Raw genomic sequence first — 23,216 nt, forward strand, 5'->3', positions numbered from 1 at the left:
TAAATAGGTACGATAACATGTTTACGGTAGAATCTAGGTGGTGGGTGTCCAAGTGTTCACTATAAAAATCTTTCAATCGTTGTTTGACAATTTTTATACGGGAGTTTTGCAAAAAAACAAGCCATGACCCTGAAGTATGGCTCCAGTGACTTAAACTAATAAAGGGATGGACTGTGTTTCGACAGGTGCGGGGTATTACTGATGGTCTCCATCACAAGGGAGGAGGGGAGTATTACTAGCACATACAGGGTGGGGGCCAGAGAAGCTACTGGAACCAACTAGCCTGCCCACACGACAAAGAACTTTTACACCAATGTCACCAAGGAACACGGATTTAAAACCCCCATCTTCCCTTCATAACCCTCCATCAATTCGCTGCAGCACCTCTCCAGCTGGGTGGTGGCTCATTTCCTGAGAGCCGCTTGCATCTCCCACTTCTTGGGAACTCCAGAGGACCCAGCAGAACGCTCTACCCAGAACACATATTTAAAAAAACATCTGATGATGGGGGAGCGGGGGGGGCTCCTTGACAGTTCTTCCACCAGTGAAGATGCAAACCTGCAATCCCCCCCCACCCCCCAGAGGGGCCCACAGGGAAGGATGTTCCTGCTACAGCTCTTTCGCCAAGCCGCAATCTCCAACATGACATCCCCACCGGCAGGGCCCCTACCCCACCCCCCTGTACCAAATGGCCCAGGAGGCACCTGAAAGTAATCACCATCACACGGAGCTGAGAAAAGCCAGCATAAAGCACTTTTATTGCAATAATAAAACTTGAAACTCATACGTAGTGCGGGGAGGTGGGGGTGGGGGGTAGGCAGCAAAAATCTCTCTCACCAAATCACTACACAGGACAGCAAAGGGGTGAGAGGGAGAGGAGGAAAAGCCAGGAAACTCCGAGAAGAGCAGGGGGAGCCGAACATCAAAAACCAGGAGATGCTGAAGCTGTGATGACCAGCATCATTTTCTCAAGACAACACTCAAGGGTTTGTCATGATGGCTGGGCTTTCATCGGGTGTTAAGTGTCTACAAACAGCACCTTCAATTTAAACTTTCGATTAAAATTCTTAAAATTTGGGAAGTGGAGCTTGGATAGCTATGCGATTACAAAAAGTCCTGAATATCCGTTAGAAAAACCACAGGATGGAAAAAAACAAACCAAAACGCCGGGCCACGAAGAAGGCTTCGGAGGCCCCTGCTGGCCTGGGGACAGGAACCTGTAGTGTCCTACATCGCAGTGAGAGCATCTGCTTTCGAAAGGCAGAGGCTTTAAGGGGAGGCTGAGGCGGGGCAGTGCAGGCAGAGGCTCTCCCCGCCCCGCTTCCGTTTTAGGCAGGGCTTTTAATTCAACCCAAGGACATCTCTCAGCTGGGAGAGTAATCCGGCCCCCGAGAGCACCTCAAACCTGCTATGGCTTTGCAGCGAAGCAGCGAGAATGTTTAATATATCATAGATACAAATTTCATCCAAAAAAATAAAATAAAATAAAGATTCTTGCATCCCACCCCCCCACACCAATTCCTATCCTAAAGTTAACCCATTACTTGTGCTGTTAATACTTGACTAATTCTTAAGTGGAAACCTAGATCCAAAAGACTGAAACTGAACCTTCACCCCAAAACAAAAACGAAATAAAATGAGTAACTTGAGGTTTATGGCATATAGTTTAGGTCAACACACATACGAGGAGAAAGGGAAAGAGCAAAGCCGGGTGACAGAACACATTCAGTCGGGGTCGATGTTTATACAAAGAGTGTAGTGGAACATCAGGAAAAGCTCCGTACGGATTCGCGCGTGCGCGTCTGGAGGCGCCACATCCCTCCACGGCACATCTGTGGGGAACAGAAAATCTGTCAGTCCCAGCAACACGATGCTGTGTGTGTGCGGTGGGGACAGACGTGGGCTGTCTGCCACATCAAGTCCCTTCCCCAGGAGCTGCAAGGTCTCACCTGGAACCAGCCACTTCTGCTCCAGCTGGGGAGAGCCTGCTGGGCTTGGACTGGCTTCCCAGGTGAGCAGTCTCCTTCCTGCCTAAATTGGTAGTGTTTTTTTAAACCTAAGGTGACACTACCTTGCTGAGGAGAGCTGGAACAGTTCCCCATTATCACTGGGTCTCCCAACTTGGCTGCACATAGGAATCACTTGGGGGCTTTAGAAACGTGTCATGCTTGGCTCCCACTCCCAGTAATTGTGGTTAACTGGTCCAAGGTGTGGCCCGGGCATCAGGAGAGTCTTCGAATAGGCTTCCTATGTGACTTTCGTGGGCGCAGCACTAAGTTGGTACATCCCTCAGGTTGAAGAGATTTAGGAAGTGTCCGTGGTCTTTACTCATTTACTCAAACCTACAACTTTCTAGGTGTGCTCTTGGGCTTTCCTTTAAGACCTGTGCAAGAGCTCTGAGATGTTCTTTGGTGGTGTGGGGGGAGGCTTAGGCCAGGGTGACTCGCAGCCCTCTCTCCCTTCATCCTACCAGATTTACAGAATGCCTGTACCCAAATCAGCGTAATTCCAAGGCTCCCTTCAAATACTTTTATGTACAGTACTATTTACAGTACAGTATTACAGTACAAAAAGGGTTCAGCTCTCAAAGAACAGGAAAGAGGGTCTGGACTAAGTGTAGACCTTCAGGCAGACAGAGGCTCTGTAAAATGTTAAGAGTTCCCTCTGGGTGAGAATGACAAGTAGAGAAGCCAGGGTTGCCAAACCTGACCCAGGTATGTAGGGCTCAAACCACACAGAGAGAAAATAGCTAAGAATTTAAAAAGCCCTTGTACTTAAAGAAGTCCACGGCAGGACAAGATTAGACCATAAGAGACAGGCTGGCAGCCACTTGTGACAGCTTTTGAACAAAAGCATTCTCACCTAGCTCCCGGCTGTGGTCCTCTGGTTCCAGGGCCAGGAGGGGGGCAAACCTAGAGCTCTGGGGCCAAGTGGAAAGAAGATGGCAGCATTCGTGTGTTTTATGATTCTGATACCCACATGAAAAGTTATGAGCCATTAAGACACTGAGTTTGGTTTCCTAGAGACGAGGGTAAATGGAAGGAAAACAAGTCCAGGAAGGAGAAGCAGGAGAGGGGTTCTGGTCCTAGTCTGCCACTGCCTGGAAGTGACCCTGAGTAAGGTCTTTCTCTCTGGACCTAAGTTCCCTCACCTGTTACACAGGAAGGCTGATCAACTCTTCAGATCCCTTCTTAGGACTGAGAGCCCCGCTGTGCGTCACAAGCATCCCCCGGCCTCACCTTTCCAGCCACAGAAAGTAAGCGGGCCTGTGTGCTCCAGTATCCCGGGCTTGGCCCCGAGGCAGCCGGCCCAGGGGGACAGTGCCTCTCTCACACCCCCTCCCGGGCAGTGGCCTGGCTCTACATGGCGAGGGGGCTGCACGCACTAGGACACGGTAAGCAGTCCTCAACAGTCTTCCTTCTAAAGAACTAAAATGGGCGCCTGGGTGGCTCAGATGGTTAAGCGTCTGCCTTCGGCTCAGGTCGTGATCTCAAGGTCCTGGGATCGAGTCCCGCATCGGGTTCCCTGCTCAGTGCAGGGCCTGCTTCTCCCTCTCCCTCTGCCACTCCCTCTGCTTGTGCTCTTCTGTCTATCTCTCTGTCAAATAAATAAATAAAATCTTAAAAAAATAAAAAATAAAAAAAAATAAAGAACTAAAATGCTGGCATTATAATTTGGCCACATTTCTGGTTCCCAACTCAGTTTTAGTTTCTAAGTTAAATATAAAAACATCCTTCATTTAAACAGCTACTACCAGCTGCCCCATCCCAATGAGTTTGTTGGAGAGCATACGCCATCCCTTTCCACAGGGTGACAAACTTTTGCATTCAAAGTGTATACTAATAACTAAAACTGAAATGCTACCCAAGAGGGCAAGAATGTAGGGGGAAAAGAAAGCCGTGGCATTTTTGGTTCTGCTACCCACCAAGCACTGGGTGTAACATGGGAGGTACAAAGGTAGGAAAAGACCCTTCAGCACTCACTTCCTTACCCAAGAATGGGGAGCTCAGGGAGGAGGCCATTCCTGTCATTCCAGTTTCAGAAGCTCCACGTCAAAGACGAGAGTGGCATTTGGCGGGATGATGCCTGGGTGCCCAGTAGCACCATAGGCGTAGTCTGGGGAGATGGTTAGTTTGGCTCTCTGACCCACACTCATCTGTGAAAAGAACAAAAAGACAGACTCAAGTGGACGCACTCCCAACTGTCTCTGTTAGCAGTAGGGCTGTTTATTGGGGTGTCCCCTAGCCAGCATCACGGGACTCAGACACACTAGGGACCATGTGGGTGCCCGGGGCCCGGGCACCTCCTGGTGCAGAACCTGGAGGATGGCCATCAGGCTGCACGATCCCTGCATCTGGCTCTGAGGGGCCCAATACAGATGACATGCACCTTTCTGCGCAGGCCTCGCTGACCTGACTCTGGGCAGCCAGCACTGTGCCAGGGCTGCCACTTGGGCCTTCACGTGGTGAGTGGCATCTATGCTCTTAAAAAAGGAGTACTTTGACCAAAACTCTGCTTTAAAAGAAAACACATACACAGAAAGTACTATTTGGGGTAGTCTGCTTTTCTGTACTTACTATATTTTATACTTAAACTCATACAGAAAAACTTTAAAAAAGACATTTTACAAAGTAGCATGTATAGTAGGCAAAAGAGGGAAATATTTGTGTATTTGCACCTTACCTCTATGAACAGAAAACATCTTTGGAAGGACACAAATAATACCAGCATTTTTCCATGGGGAGAACAGAGTACAGTGGCCAGGGTGGAGGGAAATTTTTCACTTTTTAAAAATACGTTTGTACTTTTTCATTTCCTAATCAAATATATAAATAAGTTTCAATATATATTTTCTGAACGGTGAGCAGGCTCTCCACTGTATGTCCATCCTTTCAGTACTCTCTGCTCAGCCTCCCGACAGGGGCTCCTGGCTCTCTGACCCGGCCCCAGAGACAGTGACTAAGATGAAGCCGCAGGCTGCGCTCAGACTTGAATGTGACTCAGAACCCGTGCTCCTCACGTCTCCTTTGGGAAACCGGGGCATGCTGGACCAGGGTGGTAAGGGCAGTTAAAAGCATATGGCTTAATCTAATGAAATTCAAAACAGTCATGTCCTTCTACCCAGCAATTCCACTTCCAGAATCTTCTGCTAACAACCCAAATGCCCATTTGAAGGGGGGCGGTTTCACAGACCCATCCACACCAGGGGTCAGCCACTAGAAAGAACACAGTGGCCTTAAGAGCACGGAAAGATGGCGAAGACACAGAGGGGAAAAAAGCAAGCTGCCCAAACAGTACCTGTGGCAGGCCCGCGTACTTGTAAACACGTAAGAGCAAAACAACAATATCAAAAGAAAGGGAAAAGGGGCATAAGACAACCCCCCCCACACCCTTCTTCCTGTGCTTTTAACTCAAAGAAATATCCTGTGGAGTTTCAAAGATGCTCTGTGGAGGTCTCAGACCACCCAGACTTCTCACAAGTGACAGGCCTGTGACTGACCCCAAGCACAGTGGGTCCGGGAGGAGACTGGGCATCTCCCCAACACCCAGTCAGGCCTCGCCAAGCCTGGAATGTCAAACAGGCTGATAACACTATCTCCGTGGCAGCCATGGCTCTTGGAACACAACACAGTTATTGTTCCAGTGCCGGAAGAGCCACAGAAGATGGCTGTGGTGTGGACAATGGCTGGCACGGTCGTGGGGAATGGGCTACAGACCCAGAGCCAGCCAGACGCGGGCAGCAGGGACAGAGGTTTCCAAAGGGAAGTGAACCACAAAGATCCTCTCCTTCATTCTTGCACTGCGAATCCTGTACTCTGCAGGAACAGAAATCTAGACCCTTGGGAGCGGGATGGCTTAAAGTTTCTGCAAGTTGAGCAGTTCACTTGGAGATAACTCGGTGATGGTTTATAGAGGAAGTAGAGCGATGTGTATTCTGGAAAAGAGAAAGACATCTTTCTCTCCACTTTGGTTACATCTCAGTTCTCTTCCGTGAGAGGGAAACAGACGAATTACCCATCACGCAGGGCTGACTCTAAAGCTCCCTGAGTCTCAGGACGCTGGAACCTGGTTAGTGCCGGGAAAAAACCTGCTGAGCTTGATGGAAAGCTAGCACCCAACTGAAATTTGGCACCCCTGAGTCCCCTGTTGTCCACTGGGAATTCTGTCGTGTCGGCAGAACAAAAGCTGTTTACACAAATGGGGAGGGAGGGCTGAGGAAACAGACTCAAGACAAACAAAATGACTCCATGAGTATGACCTCTCAGAAGGGGTCTGACACAACATGGCCAATAATAAGACAAACGCAAATTAAAACCACACCAAGATAACGTTTTTCACTCATTGTATTGTCCTGAATCCAAAAGTTGAACGACACACTGCTGGCGGGGCTGGGAGGAGACAGGCACCCGCCCAGCCCACTGGTGGCGGCTCAGTGTAATCCCTACGGATGGCAACTTGGCACCAGGTCAAAATACAGTGCACACAGCCAGTGAACCACTCACCCCTCCTTCTGAGAATCTGCCTATGGCAACACTGACACAATGTAAAATTAAGTCCACACGAGATTAATCACTGCAGCATTGTTTATAATGGCACAATACTGGAAATGACCATCAACAGGGTACTGTACTGATCAAATAAATAAAATACACCCACCTAAGGGAATGTGGGAAGAGAGCTTCCTCCTCTTTTATGTCCGGATATATACAGTGTGAAAGATTAAATGAAAAAGCAAAGTGCAGAACACTGTGTGTGTCTACAGCAAAAAAAAGAGAAAAAGTATGTTTTCGTACAATGCTTAAGGAAACTCTACCAAAAAAAATACCATGAGTTGCTGGGGGTGAGGGGACTGGCAAGATGGGGTGGGATGGAAGTGAAATAAATTTTCCACTCACACCTTTTTTTTTTGATTTTTGAACCACATGAATGTCCTACCCTGAAGCATCATTTAAAAGGTAGACACTAGGAAACAAAACAAAACAAACGAGAGCATACCTGGGCAACCCCTTCTTCCCAGCCTCGGATCACCTCCTGCTTGCCTAGCATAAACTTAAAGGGCTTGTTTCTGTCCCGGGAGGAATCAAATTTCTTTCCATCTTCAAGCATCCCTGTGAAAAAGGGCAGTGGTAACATGAGCAACAAGGAGTGATGACATGAGGCGAGTCAGAAACCGGCAGCAGAGTGCCCATCCCGGACGCCGGCGCTGAAGGGCCTGGCAGGGCTGCCGGGGGCCTGAGGAGGAAGTGCGGTGTCCAGGGAGGATTTCCTGCATCCTCAGTGGGCCTCTACGGAGTTGGGATAGTCCCCTCCCCAGGGGCTGTGAATGTTCTTCCCAACTCCAAGCAGTAAGCTGACCACCAGAGGCAGGCAGCTGTCTGCCCTGGCCTGCGAATGGGGAAGTGTCCACGTTCCCGACATGAATTTTCATCATATATGAACCTACTCAATCCTCCCCCAGCACTGCCCCCATTTCACAGAGGAAGGAAGTGAGGCAGAGGGAAGTGTGAAGCAACCTGCCAAAGCAGTCAATCCCAAAGCCATGTTCATTCAACTACTCCAGTGTCCCAGAAGCCAGACAAACCACAGTGGAAGCCTCTACCAAAAGGGGGACTTCCAGAGACGGAGAGGCCACGAGAGGAACAGATACCTGCCACTCCTCGTTCAAAAAGGACCATCGCAGTGGTTTCTCTGGAAGCCAGAGTCAGCCAATGAGATAGCCGTCACTGAGGTCCTGAACTGTCAAACCACCATCCCAGACTGGAGGGGGTAAGCCAGCTATTGACCTACAACTAACGCAAGGCAGATTTCATTGGAGGCCGAGGGTGGGTGCCCATGATCATTCTAAGTATCACTCAGAAGACCCAGCAAAACACAGAATTCTGTTGTGTTCGGATGTTTTCAGAGAAGGAGGGAAATCCTAACATAAACCCCAACGTAAAAAACAATGTCAACCCTTGTAAGTGGGATGGGGAAGCAGAGATCAATTGAGAGCTTTATCAGAGCCACCAGACTAGCTGAACTTTGACAAAATAGGAAATGGGCAATGGCGGGGACAGGAACTGCTGTCCTAACAGAGCAGGAAGGCAGACAGATGTCTTGAGCAGAGTGGGTGCTGCTGCCACCTGAAGTCTGGAGCTGGGGGTTGAGGACTGAGAGGTAGACAGGAGAGTGGGGATCCACCCCTGCCAAGTCAGTGCAGGGCCAGGAACTGGGGCCCCAGAACTAGCAAGCTGGGATGTCCACGGAGCCCATCTCTTCCCCAGAATACAATCATGGCTGATAGAAGAAATGACAAATGGCAGGACTTGAGTAGTTTCCTATAAATGAGCAGCTGGGAGAAAAATAGATGTCCGCCCTCCAGAACTCTCACGGTAGTCCGTCCCTTCTGAGCTCTACTGCACACACTGAACCCGACCTACTCGAACCCTGCATTAAGGGTGAGAGAGAGTAGGCAACGAGCAGTCTGGAGTCTCAGAATCCTTTGACCGGCAGAAAGCCCTTCCATCCACCCACCCGAGCCTGCTTAAAACAAAAATAAGGAAACCAACTCCAAGGCTTAGTTAACCTACCCATGGTCAGAGTCAGTGGGTAGTGGGGCCTGGCTCCAGGAAAGGCAAAAACAAAAAATAAAAAAGCACCAAATAAAACACAAAACAAAACCCCCACATAAAAAGAGAGTGAGAGACAGAGAAGCAACACAGACAATAGCTAAAATGTGGTTTTTAAAACACGGGACACAGCAATAAAGGAGAGTAATCCCTGAGGGGAAACTAACAAGGCAAACCCGTGGACTGCCCAGCTAATACCCTTGGGCGTTTCCAGGGAGAGGAACCTGGATGGAGCTCAAGGCAGCTCCGAGTCCAAAGGACACAAACCAGGAAGGAGAGAGGTGTAGAGTGAAATCCCTAGAGATTTGCAGAGGGTCCCTCTTGAGTTTTCAGCAGAATTCTAATCAGTGCGTGTGTTTGAGGAAACTACTTAAGGTCAGGAAAAGAACTACCCCAAATTGGAAAGAACAGTGCCCAGCGCTTACACAGAGGTGGCATCAATGACTGCTCCCCGAGGCAGACTGGAGAAAATCCTGGTTTATGAGGCACTGGGTAGGATACCCAGAAGTCTCATCTCAGTAGTGGGGAATAATCAGCCCCAAACTGAACACTGCTCCAGACCCCCATAACAAATCATTAAAGCAAGACACAAAAGGATCAAACTGTTTCCAAGTAACTTAAGTGTTTCCCAGTACAAAGCTCAAGAAGATTTATAGGAATAAAAATATCCAACACCCCAAAAAGGTAAAATTCACAATGTCAAGCATCCAAAATTACCAAGCATGCAAACAGGAGGGAAAACACGACCCACAATGAGGAGATTGATCAATCAACTGAAACCACCCGAAACTGACAGAGATGTAAGGACAGTAAGAGTCAAACCAAACTTCCAGACACGGAAACTACATTGGGCTGGACCTGGATACCCACAGGCAAAAAGAAAAACCTTGGACCTATACTTCATATCATAATGAAATATCAACCCAAAATGGATAATAGACCTAAGCGTAAACGTAAACCTATACAACTTCTAGAAGAAAACACAGGGAAATAATCTCTGTGACTGTGGGTTAGGCAAAGATTTCTTAAGATACGAGGTCAAAAAGCACAATCCATAAAAGGATAAACTGAACTTCATCAAAACTAAAAACTTCTGCCCTTTTTTTTAAGAGAATGAAAACTCAAACCACAGACTAGGAGAAAATCTTTGCAAAGCACATGTCTGATAAAGAACTTTGTATCCAGAATATATAAAGAGCTCACAAAACTCAACGATAAGAAAACAAATAGCTCAATTAAAAAAGGGCGAAAGATTTGAACAGATACTTCACTGAAAAAAAAAAATACAAGTGGCAAGTAAGCACGTGAAAAGATGCTCAACATGATTAGTCATTATAAAAACGAACATTAAAACCACGAGGAGATACAACTACTACTTATTAGAATGGCTACAACTAAAAAGACTGATCATATCATACACTGGGGTAAGGATGTGGAGGAACTGGAATTCTTACACACTGCTGAAGGGTATATAGAAAGGAACAGCCACTCTGGAAAACAGTTGGCCATCTAAGTTAAACATATACCTCCCATATGATCTGACCATTCCATTTATCCTGGATAAATACCCAGGAGAAACGACAGCCATACAAAAAGACATATAAAGATGTTCATAGCAGACTCACTTGGAATAGCCAAAAACTGGAACAACCCAAACATCTGCCAACTGGTGAATGGATAAACAAGTACATCCATACAATAGATAACTATTCAGCAATAAAAAAGAATGAACTACTGATAACACGGAACAACATAATAATCTCAATTATGCTGAGCAAAAAAAGCCAGACACTGGTCTATACACTGTACAATTCCATATATATAAAATTTTAGAAAATGTAAACTCTGCTGACAGAAAAGCAGGCCGGGGGTTGCTGGGGATAGAAAGAGGAGGTTTCAAAGCATAACAAAGAAACATATCAAAACTTATGAAATTGTACCCACTAAACATGAGCGGTCTCCTGGATGTCAATTATGCCTCTACAAAACTGGGTTGTTTTTAAAGGGAAAAAAGTGAGATTCACTAAAATCTTACATGTGTTTCCCTCCTACAGCCAACTTGGCAGCCAGTGGCGAGGTACTTCCTCCATAAAGGGAGGGAGCAAGTAAAGCAGGCGGCCCGTCAAGTCTCAGCCGCTGTTCCCATTTTAACTCTGGACATCTGTGTGCCGGGACCTGGAGCCCCTGAACAGCAAAACCACCTGCCAAGTTAGTGCCATAATTTCCTAGAATTTCCCAACAAAGCACGCTCTGATGAGAGAAGGCAACTGAGGTTACAGTTCAGACATGACAGCTGACACTCTTGAGCTCCAGAGGCCACTCTTAGCAAAACCCATCCCCGGCATGGCCCTCTATTTGCAGCACTGACGGATTTCATTTCTGGCTGCACACAAACCTGTGCCTCATGCCCCACAGACTGCCTGGGACAGCTCCGTATTCTCCATTTCGAGAATGACTTTTTTGTCTCTCCTGACTGAACACAGCTTGGGGTCACAAACGGGGCCTCAGAGTCCTACGTCCCTGCGGGGGTCAGCTCAGCCCCTGGCACCCGCCATGCTGGCAGCACTCGTGCCCACTTTAAGACTGGCTCTGCCTGCACAATTTTCAAGAACCAGCAGGACAAGCACAAGGCCTCCATATTTAGACCTCTTCCCTGTGTGGTAGGAAGACTCTGAGGGGTAATCCCAAAATGACAGTTTTTACTTTTAGCACCTTTAAATGACTAATCAGTGAGGAAAAAAAAATGGGAAAACCTGGGGGTCTCCAGCTAAAAGCACAAGGACCATGAAAGGAGCAAAAGCTATGGTTGCATGAGGGACCGTGAAGCAGCCTCTGGCTGCAAGACCGTTGATGTCACCTTCATCTGAGCTGCCTCCCAAACGATTCAGCTGTTCTTATGGGGAAGAATCAGACTCCAATCCTTGGAGAGGGAGCAAGAAGGCTTAAAAAAAAAAAAAAAGATGTGGAGAAGAATCTCAAGTGCACCTCCCCCACAGCAGCCTGCTGGTTCCTGCTGCTCACCTGTTTCAGGGTGTGCTCGCTCAGAAGGAACCAGCAAAGGCTGACCTGGCCAGCAGCTGCTGAGCAAAGTGCCCTTGGACTATGCTTTTGGTACTTGGCCCAAGTCACAGAAGCAGTGGTGAAGACCCAGGGCCAGGATCTGGAGAGTCAAGAGGACCATGGGGTTATTATTTCACTAATAACGCAACAGCGTGTCATGGAAGGTAGAGCCCCCTGGACCCTCGCGAGGGTGGGGAGGGGAACCATCGAAGGACCTGAAGGGAGGGCTTCACCCCCGCGGCACTTAAGGCTCATGGCTCACCATGTGGTTCTCAGCTGCTGCTGGCCTCTTTGCAGGGGGTTTCATAGGCAGCATTTCACAGGGTTCGAACTAGAGAGAGTCTTAAAATTAAAGACGAAAAGCCCAAACCTAAATCCAACAATGACAACAACAAAACAGAACATCCCACACTCCAAACTTGCCAAACAAAATAAAGCTCTTGCCATTTACAGATGGAAGAGGGAGAAAGGACTTCTGCTTTCAACTCAACAGGTATTTTTTTTTTTTTTTAATTCATGAGAGACAGAGAGAGAGAGAGAGGCAGAGGGAGAAGCAGGCTCCCCAAAGTGTAGGAAGCCTGATTCAGGACTCGATTCCAAGACCCTGCGATCATGACCTGAGCCGAAGGCCATCACTTAACCATCTGAGCCACCCAGGCGCCCTCAACAGATACTTTCTTAAGTACAAAAGTACAGTGGTTGAATGGAGGAGGGGAAACCAAAGTGAAAGTCACCGATTTTTCTGCAGATATGCATTTGAAGCCCCTTGGAACATTCCCAAATGAATGTACTGACCCAGGTGCAGGCGGGCATACTGACCCAGGCTGGGCTGTTTCCCTTCCTCCTCATTATATACAGAAGCTCCCTCAACCGCCTTTCACCTAACTGCCTCGCCAAAGACTCCTACAAACCACAACTTGCACAGCCCGAGCACAGCCAAGGAGCCTTCAGCCACCAGTCTCTAGTCACCCCTCATTCTTCTTCCCCACGTGTGTGTTTTAGGCTTATTACCAATGGGTCAGCTATGTTTACTCTCAGGCTCATTTATGTCAGTTACACTTACTGAGTATAGAAAACAAACAGTATGCAAAGAAAAAAGAGTGGTCCTAGTTGACCCTTTGGAAAGACTCAACAAAGGCAACTCACAAAAAATACTGCTAGTGAATAACTGAGTGTGAATGAGACTAATGTATGATTGAAGAAAGAAATCTTAAAAACCTAGAAAGCTTTTTGGGGCGCCTGGGTGGCTCAGTCAGTTGAGCGTCTGACTTGATTTCGGCTCTTAGAGTCCTAGGATTGAGCCCCACGTCAGGCTCCGTGCTCAGCAGGGAGTCTACTTGAGGATTTTCTCTCCCTCTCCCTCTTCCTCCGATCTCGCTCTAAAGTAAATAAATAAATCTTAAAAAAAAAAAATCTAGAAAGGTTTGGCACTGATATGACCTCGTCCTTACTGTTTTGACTTTAGAAGAATCCAAAATTCAGATTTTTGTAAGAACTCTGATGGGAAACTCTACCAGAAGAGCCATCCTAAAAGAAAGATGTGGACCTTTAGCAAATGATTTATGTCTGGATTTGAAATAAAATGAAATAAAATGTTTAGAGAAGCCATGTCACTTTAATGATCAGCTATCCACTTGTCCCCATCATGATGAGTGAAAAGAGATTCTCCACCCTGCGGTAGCTAAGAGGTATGAATCCAAAGCTTATGTCTTTGCTCCATTTCCAGGCCTCTGTGGTTGCATTCCCTGGGCAACCTTCCCGAATTGGGAGTTCTGAGAACTCCATGCACATGATATGATCAAAGGTCAAGTGCCTACCCAAAGAGGGAGCCAGCTTCTTCCTCCCCATCACACAAACCCAGTGCAAGAACCTATCCCATCTCTTACCTGGAAATGCTCCTAACGTTTTGCTAAATCTTTTTCGATTCTATGGCCAAAAGTGTATTTTCAAAGGAGGTCCCATGATGGGAAGAACACATAGGATCTCAGAACACGAACCAGAATGCATGACCTTGTGGGCATGCCTTTCCATTGCCCACTTTATCACAATACAAATAAAAGGACTGCCACATTATATGTCATGGGGCTGGGGCGGGGCAGTGGAGAGACGCACAGAAGGAAAACAATACTTAACAGTGGCTATTTGGTAATGGTAGAAATATGTGTGATCTTTAGCTTTTCTTTTTTTCTGTTTTCCAGAAAACACAGAGGTGGCAAGCCGTAGGGTATAATGGGCAAAGGCATGAGTTCTGGGGCTTGGCTCCAGATGATTATAGTAATCCCCTCCCCGGTGTCCCTGCTTCTGCCCTCTTTCTCCTACAGTTTAAACTTGGCACAGCAGCTAGAAGGACATTCTCCTAAAATACAAGTCAGACCCTATTACTCCTCAGCTCCAGACCCTTGCATGGCTCCACATCTTACTCAGAATAGAATCCAAAGTCCTAAAAATGGCCTAGAAGCCCTGCAAGGGCTGCCACCCCATGCTGGCATCCCGCTGACTTCATCTCTGATGACTCTCACGCTTTTCCACTCCAAGCACACAGGTTCCTTCTGTTCTCTCTAGACACCAGGGATACTCCCACCCCAGGGCCTTTGTCCCTGTTGCTCCCTCTGCCTAAAATGCTCTTACCGGACAGTCACATGGATTATTCCCTTACCTCCTTCAGGTCTTGTTTCAAATGTTACTTTCTCATCGAAGTCTTCCCAGGTCTAGCTAAAATCTCAACCTTCTCCTGTCCCCTCCTTTGTGCTTACTGGCTAATGTACAATATATTTTTGCTTATTAATCATATTTGTTATCTGTCTTTCCTACTACACCGTAAGACCTATGAGGACAGGGACTGTGTTATGTCTTCTTCATTTCTGTATTCTTGGTGCTTAGAACAGTGCCTTGCACAAAACATCTGTTTTGTCAGTAAGTACTTGTAGAAAAGTACTTTCCCCTTCCAGGCCTTTGCACTCACTTGGCCAGCTCTTTTCTCCTACCAGCCTGAGCCATACACGTCCAAGACCAGGGGCACTTCTACCCCAGGTGTGGGCTGCTAAGTCATCTCTCTTGTAAAAGTAGGCACAGGGGAAGGCACTCCCTCAAGATAAGCACCTCAAGGGCAAGGCCGAGGCTTTCCCCAGCTCCTAACACATTTGATGAATGACTGAGGGAAGGGCTTGGTGTGCTGACCTGTGTGTAGCAGGTGTGAGAGGAAGTAGTCACAATTTTATTAATCCACAGGAATGGGGCAAAGTCCAAAACGTAATTTTCTCATTCTTATTCTAACTTACAGGAAACAGAAATATTATACCAAACATAACAGGAATGTGGACTTTGTTCACCTCTGCTAGAGTCCTAAATGACCGGAGTGACTCCATGCCAGGCACTCATGGGGAGAGACCCTGGAGACCACCACCAGTGTGGGTCTGGTCTCCTGAGGCCTGCAGTCCACTGGGGAAAGAGGGGAGGCAACTATACACAGCCTGACGGTGAGCAAGGCCATGAAGGAGATGGACGGGCACTTTGCTGGAGAATCAGAGGCGCATGCTGTATTCATGTGTGAAGAACCACTTTGGCCAAGGGTCAGTCAGGGGAGACTCAATGAGGGGTGCCCTGTAAGCTGTGATTGATAAGAGCCTGCCTGTGGCGGGGAGTGGTGGCAGTGTGGTGGCACCTAAGCGCAGGGCCAGAGAGCTCCCTGGGCGGGACAGGCTTGGTGGGTCAGGAAGTGAAGGCAGGCCAGGGTTGTCTGAGCTCCTGGGAGGGGAGGAATAAAGGCAGGGAGAGCAGAGATGGCAGCACCCAGGAGCGGATTATTTGTCCCTACACCCCACTCCCTTTCCTCCTCCTCCTCCCCCTCCTCCTCAGTGTCTTTGCACTGCTAGAATTTATCCGGCTGAAGTTAAAGGGAGCTGGGGGAAGGAAGGAATACAAGGACTCAGTTGAGTTCTTCAGCAGGTAGAAGAACAGGAGAAGAAAAAGAGAAAAATGAACATCACCATGAGCACCAAAGGGAGAACTGCATAGTACACGCCTAAGTTATCCAAAATACCCCTGGCCTTTTCCATGAGAAATAGCAGGTGACAAGACTATTTTTAGAGAAAATCCCAAGGCAGACAAGTGATCCCTAGTTTACAGATACAATGAACCCATCAGCACTTCATAAAATCAGTTTAAGTAGGCTCCACACCCAACATGGGACTTGAACTCACAACCCCAAGATCAAGTCACATGCTCTACTGCCACAAAATCAGTTTTTAACCACCAAAAATGTTCAAGTTAAAAAGCCTATGGATGAATGGATAAATTTCATGGTACATAAATTATACCCAATAGAGCTGTTAATGAAAAAAAAAAAAAAAGTCTGAGACCCACTGAAAGGAACCAGAGCTCTCTGGAGAGATGACTGAGGCCAGGACCAGAGAAGGGGAACCAAGGAAGTGATTAAGGCATAAGCAGAGCATATCAAAAAGGTACCGGAGGCAGCCCAAGGGGCTCCGACTGGCCAAATATGGGACAATGTGAGTATCAAAAAGAATACTGAATATCAATGATTTTAAGCCCTGAGGAAATTTATGAGTCCATAGTATACTGACAACAAAAAAACAAGTCAATGGGGGTGGGGGGGAGTCATTTGTCACCACTGGGGAAGATGACAAAACAAATGCCTCACTTTAAAATTTGGTAATTAAAGGAGAAGAATTAAGCTTTACCCTATTTTATGGAACAGCAGCTGATAAACGTAGAAGGTATAAAGGAATTTTAAAACTGCCACTCCATCAATGCCAATGAAATGCTGTCTTCCAGCAGGAATGATCAGTGGTGCAATAACAGAGGCAGAAGGTGGATGAGGACCAGGCACAGGCAAGCTGCCCGAGAACCCCAGAGATTGTCTGCCTACTGCAAAGGGGAAAATGTAGCTTTACAGAAGAGATCAAATTCGGCAGCACAAGCAGGGGGGTGCCCCACGGTGTGCTGAGCATGGAGTACAGGGTGTCACATGTGAAGTGATGGAAGACGCCCCAGGCGGGGACAGGAGTCGGACAACACCGGAGCAAACCGGGGACCGGCGCAGGGCATTCAGAAGGTAATAAGCCTGCTCTCTCTGACTGAGCCACCCAGGCGCCCCCAAGCTTGCGCTCTCTGAAAACCCAGGGTCATTAGGAAAAAAACCAGTGTGAGGACTCATATAGGTTGAGACTAGACACAATATCCAACTGCAGTGAGTAAACCCTCAAAGAATTCTGGTTTCAAAAACCTAACACTTTAATGACATCTGGGGGGGTTTCAAGATGAATCTGGCTTCAGGTACGTTTAAATCATTTTAAGTTTTCTTAGGTGTGACCGGGAGGAGGATAAGGAAGACATTCTCATTCTCAGAGCACTCTCGAGTATTCAGAGGCGAAGTGCCGAGCTGTGTGCAGCTCAAGTGACTATGAACAGCCCCACAGATTACACATACGTGTGTGTCTATTCTCCAAGGAGACAGAAAATGGCAAACATGACGAAATGTCAACCATCATAGAATCTAGGTCGTGGGCACAGCGGTATTTATTTTGATTTTTCTCTCTGTCTGAAAACTTCACAAACAAGAGTTACACATACACACAAGTATGCTACAGGGCCTTCAGTTCACTTAAGACAAGCGAGCCTTCTGCTCTTACCTGTGCAAGGAGAGAACAGGACACCTGCGTGACTGTGTATGTTGGTAATCACAATCCCAGAGGAAAGAAAATAATGCTTCCAGAGCAAGGTCTATTTCCAAAATGTTAAAACCCCATTACGTTCAGGAAATGTGAGGAGAAAACGAACGGACGCCCTCGGACGGCAGCTATGCCGGTGGAGGGCACAGCGTAATGCACAGACTTGTTGGACCGCTGGGTTGTACACCCGAAACCAACGAAATGTTGTGTATCAGCTATACTTCAACCAAAAAAAAAAAAAAAAGGACTGGCACCTCGACTTACACAGCCAGGCTGGTATAGCCCAACCCTGCCTCTCTTGTGTCCACCAAGAAACAAGGGAAGGGAAACAGAAGCTAACAACCTCCCTCGGTACGTACAATTAGCAGATCGGCTGCACCTTTCTTAGCCAGTATGTTCTATTCGGTAGGTAATATGTAGGCCTGTTTGAACATGAACCCTCACTCAGACCTGTCTCTCTGATCAGTGCCTACTTCCCTATGTGTAAAGGAATGGAGGCCAGGGTCTGGGCCACTCCAGGAGCTGAGCGCTGACACCTCTCTCTCACTCTAGGCATGCCAGGTGGTGCTGGCTGGCTGAAGGAGCGGCGGGGATACCTCACCCAGTGCCTGGGACACAGGCAGTCCCGTGAACGTACTCGCCCCCAGCAGGCTATTACTCCCATTTACAGAGGGCACACGGAAGCTGACACAAGTGGGACAATTTGCCCACGCGCTCGTAATATGTTACGTGGCAGAGGCAAGGCCCGAAACCCAGCAAAGGACCTCACATTCCCTTTGGGGCTCACCGTCCACCTGGCACCACCTCTTCCCTCCTGCTCAGGCTGGCACACGGCGCTCAGGATATAACCAGAACCCTGTTTCTGACCCTGCCCTCAAGAGTTCAATGCTCACACAGTAGCCAGAAGGGGGGGGGGCTGTTAAAATCCCCAAGTCAGCTCATGACCCTCTGATGGCAGCCACCTCACTCAGAGAGAAAGCCAACAAGGCCCCACCATCACCTCGTCCTCCCACCACCCAGTCCAGCCACACTGGTCTCCCTGCTGTTCCCCCAAAACAGCAAGCATGCCCCAGCCTCAGGCCCTCTGCCTGGAAGACTCTAGCCCTGGGCAGCACTCTGCCAGCTCCCCAACCTCCTTTGGGTAAATACTAAAATGTCATTTTGTCCGAGGCCTTTGCCAACCACCCTCACCAAAAGCAGCACCCCCTCCGCAAGCCCGCACTCTGCCTTCATCTCTCCACAGTGCTTCTCGCCACCTGACATTCACACCGGCCTTGTCACCCCAGGGAAGGCCCACCAGATCAAGTCTTTGCCTATGTAGCTCACTGGCCATGTCCCCAGTGCCTGGCTTGCTGCCGCTGCTCGATAAGCACCAGCTGCAGGAAGGACAAGGGTCCTGTCGCAGCCCCCCTGAAGAGTACAGCCCACCTGACTGAAGACACCATGCGGTGGGGGTGGTACCGGACCCGCGTGTGGAGCCTCTGGGGATGAGCCTTCCTCCCAACATCAGAGCAGCCAAGAAACACCAGCAGGCGGGTGGGTGGACGAAAGCAGAGAGAAGGGGGAAGGCAGAGGTGAAAGAAAAGCAACGGGCTGGAGACAGGGCTGCAGGAGAGCGGCCACCTCAGCTGCCCTCCAAGTGGACCTTCTGAGGAGGTGGGGCCGAGGGACCCCTGGTTCTTCTCATTTAGAAAGCCAGGTTACTGACAACTTAAACCCAATCCCAAGGGTGAGATGTCAACCAGTTTTTAAGAGGATAAAAAAAGAATTCCTTCAACCCACTTGAGGTTGCTCTGACCATGGCAGGCATGTGGCCCGCTGATAGGAGCAAAAGGGACATAAGCCTAGCTGTGTATCAGGACAAGCTCAACAATAAAGATGACGAAGCTATCGGAGGCAAGGAGGGCGCTGTGAGAATCCACTTGATCCTCAAGGCACATACTTGGCAGGTTATCCTTCCACCTCCTTCCTCCCACCTCAGTGCCTGTCATGCCACTAGGAGGTGCTTGGCTGGTGACAGCAGAGTTTTCATTTTCCCTTCTGGCACCACAAAGAGGTGACGCAGGCTTTTCTTTGAAGCCATGTGCGTGCTGTGCTCTGCTAGAGGCCAAGAAGGCACCAGAGGGAGCCTTGAGAATGGCCTCAAGGCTAGGACTGGCAGCCACCAGCAGCACGTAGAATGTCCATGTGGTGAAAGTCAGTCTGTGCTCTGCCTATCTCCGGCGGCCGAGAGGGGACTCTGGCCACCTTCCTTCCACTGCTGTGTCTCTGGACCTGCCCCCAGAATCAGCAGCAGCGGACAGCACGCCAGAGCAGGCTGGATCAAGTGTTTGCCTGACCCAGACCTGGGTCAGAGTCTCCCTCCTAGGAACTGTAATCACTGGAGTCACACAGCCAAGCAATGTGAGAAACTGGGCACGGGGGTGGAAGGGCACGCAGGGGACTTCCAGCATCCCCCACTTGGGAAAGGCGGAGAAAAAGAAATCTGACAAGGGAATACTGACGCAGCCAGGCAGAGAAAAACAGGGATGGAAACTAGGAGTATTATGCAAATTTCTTCTCCCTTCTTGAGGCCCAGTGGGCTTCCTGCCTTTGAAGACCCTCAAGTCCTTGTGGTACTCCCCCACTCCCATCATGTTCCCTCAAGATGAATTCTGTTCCCACAGGCTTGAAAGCCTTTGCTGCTACAGATGAAATCTCAAAGCGCCTACCCATTCCTCTCACGCCCCCACAGGTCTCAAACAGGTTCTTCCTGGGAAGCTGGTGGCAAAGACCCGCAGGAACAAAGCTGCCTGCCCAAGAGCAGCCTATTCTGTGAGCAAGAGGCAGAGCTGGCTTCCCACTAAGGCGCCTTTGTAGAGCTTATCAAAAATGAAATGAAAAAGAAAGCTTTTGTCCCAATGCATGCCAGGGCCCTGCTGCTGTGCTGGGAGCGTGTGGGTGGGTGCCACCCTCAAGGAAAACACAGACTTGGAGAAGAGGCACTGGGAGCCCTGATGGTGTTCTGGGTCCCACGACCATCTGTTCTCTTAGGAAAGGCTCCAGACATGCTGTGTGGGGGCGTTTCACCAAAAGGCACAGTGAAACATGGTTCTGCCTACATGCTGTAGATCCAATCCTGCCATTAGCACCATAAGATGGGTAAGCCATGGCTGAGGGGCAGAGACTTGGGAGTGAGACAGATATAGCCAATCATCCTAATGTGGCTACTTATCAAATGGGGGTGGGAGAAGTCACTTCATCACCTGAGTCCCAGTGTCTGCCCCAGTTGGCTGTGGGAACCGAATGAACTGCCCACTCACCCCAGCACTGTAAAAGGCAATGCTTACTCTTTACATCCCACAGATCAAAAGCAACCAAACTGACAAGCTTTCCTCCATTAGAGCTCCTAGGCTCAGGTGCGGACCATGGCCTACAAAGACAGCCATTTAAAATGTCAAAAGCACTTTCCAGTTCCATTTCACAGGCACGAGAAAGTTCCCTATGAAGATGGGTTTCAATACTTCCTCCTTGGGTAGCCTTTTAAAAGGTTCTAGTTCTTAACTCCCTCCACCCCCTGCCCCCATTTCTGCCCCTGGAGAAGGGCCAGAGAAACAAAGCAGCCAAGTAAGTAAAAGGGCATGGGAAGGGAGATGTTAGGTGCCTTTCTCTTCCTTCCCTATAGAAAGTCATTTCCCTTAACAGAGGACTCCCCCCATAATCTGGGAGAGAAGGGTAGAGCTGATCCCTGAGCAGCTTAGTCCTAACTGCCTACAGCCTACTACCCAGGAGGAGGAGGAGAAAGAGTAAAAGGGAGGGAAGGAGAAGAAACAGAGGAAGGGGGAGGAGAAACAGAGGAAAGGGTGGGAAGGGGGAGAAAGGGGAAGGAGGAGGGGGAGGGAAGGTTATTCATATCAACAACTGTGGCTACACCAATCACCTCCCCCCCCCCACTCCAGCCCACAGCCATGGAGTCTCCGCCTGCTCAGCCTCCACCCCCCTCCCCAATACAACCCAGGAGGACCTTGTAAGGGCATGGAGTAAAAGATGGTCTCCAGGCATCCACTCTGAAGTCTGAATTCTGGCAGAGTCTAATTCTGGCTGAAGGTCTACAATCTCCGTCGGCTTACATTACTGTTTGTTACTCTAACTGGGCCTCAGTTTCCTTCTCTTTAAAATGGGGGGAAGAGAGTTTCTACTCCTAGGAGGGCTGGGAGTGGGGGGCTAAATTACACGCTCAGTCAGCCTGGGCCGTCGCTGCCACTGAGGCTTGGATTTCTAAGTGGCTCAAAAGTAAAAAGAGGAAAAGGACTGTGCGGATTAAGCTCCTCCAAGGCCAGGCTGAACCAAAGCAGCGCCTTAGGAACCCGGGCGCTTCTCCAGCCGTGGCGGAGGGATGAATCCCGACTTCGGAAGAGGCAGCTCCGAAGACTGGAAATTACCTCGCCCTTATCTCCATCCAAAGAAGGGCCGGAAGGGGAGGCAGGGTGTCATCCGGGACAGATATGGTACAAATCCTTTCTGATGGTCCCTGGCCAGGGCGCTGCCCGTTCTGGAGCATATGACCTTGCGCCAGCAACTTCATCTCCCTCCCCAAGCCTCAGTTTCCCCATCCGTGCAGTGGGCACAGAATTGCTCTGGAAGCGCGAAAGCGCCGGCCCAGACCGTCCCGGGTTCGGCAGGCCAGAGGTCGCCCCCTCAGGGGCGCTGCCACCGCCTAGGCCTCCGCCTTGGGCCACGCGGGCCCCGCGGCCACCACGCCCCGGGCCTTTGCCCCCAAGCCGCCTTGGCCAGCCGCCCGGAGCCGAGACCCCCACCCCCCCACCCCGCGAGCCCGCCAACTCACCCGTGTAGTGCACCACGCAGGTCTGGCCGCGCTTCGGGAAGGTGCGCCCTGAGGAGGGAGACAGACAGACAGACAGACAGACGGGAGCGGTGAGCGGATGCGCGCGGCAGCGGGGGCACTCCGGGCCCGCCGAGCGCGCCTACTCACCGTCTCCGGGGGAGATGGTTTCCACCTGCACTCCCATGGCGGCGGCGGCGGCGGCGGCGGCGGCGGCGGCGGCGGGGGACGCTGGGCGCGCGGGCGGGCGGGCGCGCGGGCGGGCGGGCGGGCGGCGCGGCGGGTGGCGTGTACCGACAGCGGACCTGGCGGCGATTCCCCGGCTCTGCCTCGGCCCTCGGCGCCTCGCCTGCGCAGGCGCGCGCCCCCGCACGCCCCGCCCTGCGTGCGCGCCCCACACGGCGCGCACGTCCCCGCAGCCGGGGCAGCGGGCTGGGGGACCGGAAGCTCGGCGGCCCCGAGGCCTCCGGATGCAGCCGTCTGGAGGGCCGTCCTGCTTCCCCCCACCCTTCCTTTCCCGTGCTCCTGGACGGGCGGGCGTCTCTTTCCCCAAGTTTCCGCATCTGGGAAATGGGAGTAATGACTGGGGGCCGGCCGCTTACCGGCTGGGTGACTTTGAGCAGGTTCACAGTTTGAAGTACACACTTGCTTAAGAAGGATGGTCGTGGGAGGTCAGCGCATATGTGCGTTCATGTTAGCGTTCACCAAATGGTTCAAGATTCTGAGCTCTGCTTTTCTTCGTTGGAAGAGGAGTCGGTATTTACACTGCCCTGCATGAAACCTGTCATGTCGTGTGGGGATTTCACTCATTCACTCATTCATTCATTCGTTCGTTCGTCCGTTCGTTCATTCGTTGCTTACAGACTAAGGTTCTTACTGAGCCGCTCCCATATGCGGTGCACTGTGCTAGGCGCTGGGGAAACAACAGCGAAGGAGACGGATTCAGTCCCTGACCTCGCAGAACTTAGAGTCTGGTGAGGGAGAGACCATCGAATTGCCACAGAGATAAATGTAAAGTTTCAAATTTGTTAGTAC

At 49.8% G+C, this 23,216-nt stretch overlaps 1 protein-coding gene across 2 annotated transcripts; it reads right to left on the reverse strand.

Annotated features, from left to right (window-relative positions):
• Positions 1-731: 731 nt before the first annotated feature.
• On the reverse strand, positions 732-22,486 carry FKBP1A (FKBP prolyl isomerase 1A). Of its 2 annotated transcripts, none has more exons than XM_064573008.1 (5): positions 22,332-22,486; positions 22,185-22,232; positions 6,997-7,109; positions 3,984-4,156; positions 732-1,832 (listed from the first exon to the last, which is right to left on the reverse strand). In XM_064573008.1, exons 1-4 carry the CDS (start codon positions 22,366-22,368, stop codon positions 4,028-4,030), a joined length of 327 nt encoding a protein of 108 aa, XP_064429078.1. In that variant the 5' UTR covers positions 22,369-22,486; the 3' UTR covers positions 732-1,832; positions 3,984-4,027. The 2 variants fall into 2 exon arrangements, with proteins under 2 accessions (XP_064429078.1, XP_045741555.1); XM_045885599.3 differs by having other exon boundaries at positions 3,992-4,156; positions 22,332-22,484.
• Positions 22,487-23,216: the final 730 nt, after the last annotated feature.

This window comes from Mirounga angustirostris, unplaced genomic scaffold, assembly GCF_029215605.1.
Source record: "Mirounga angustirostris isolate CCGP_5_RB_7025 unplaced genomic scaffold, mMirAng1.0.hap1 SCAF_10, whole genome shotgun sequence".
In the NCBI taxonomy this organism is placed as follows: Eukaryota; Metazoa; Chordata; class Mammalia; order Carnivora; family Phocidae; genus Mirounga; species Mirounga angustirostris.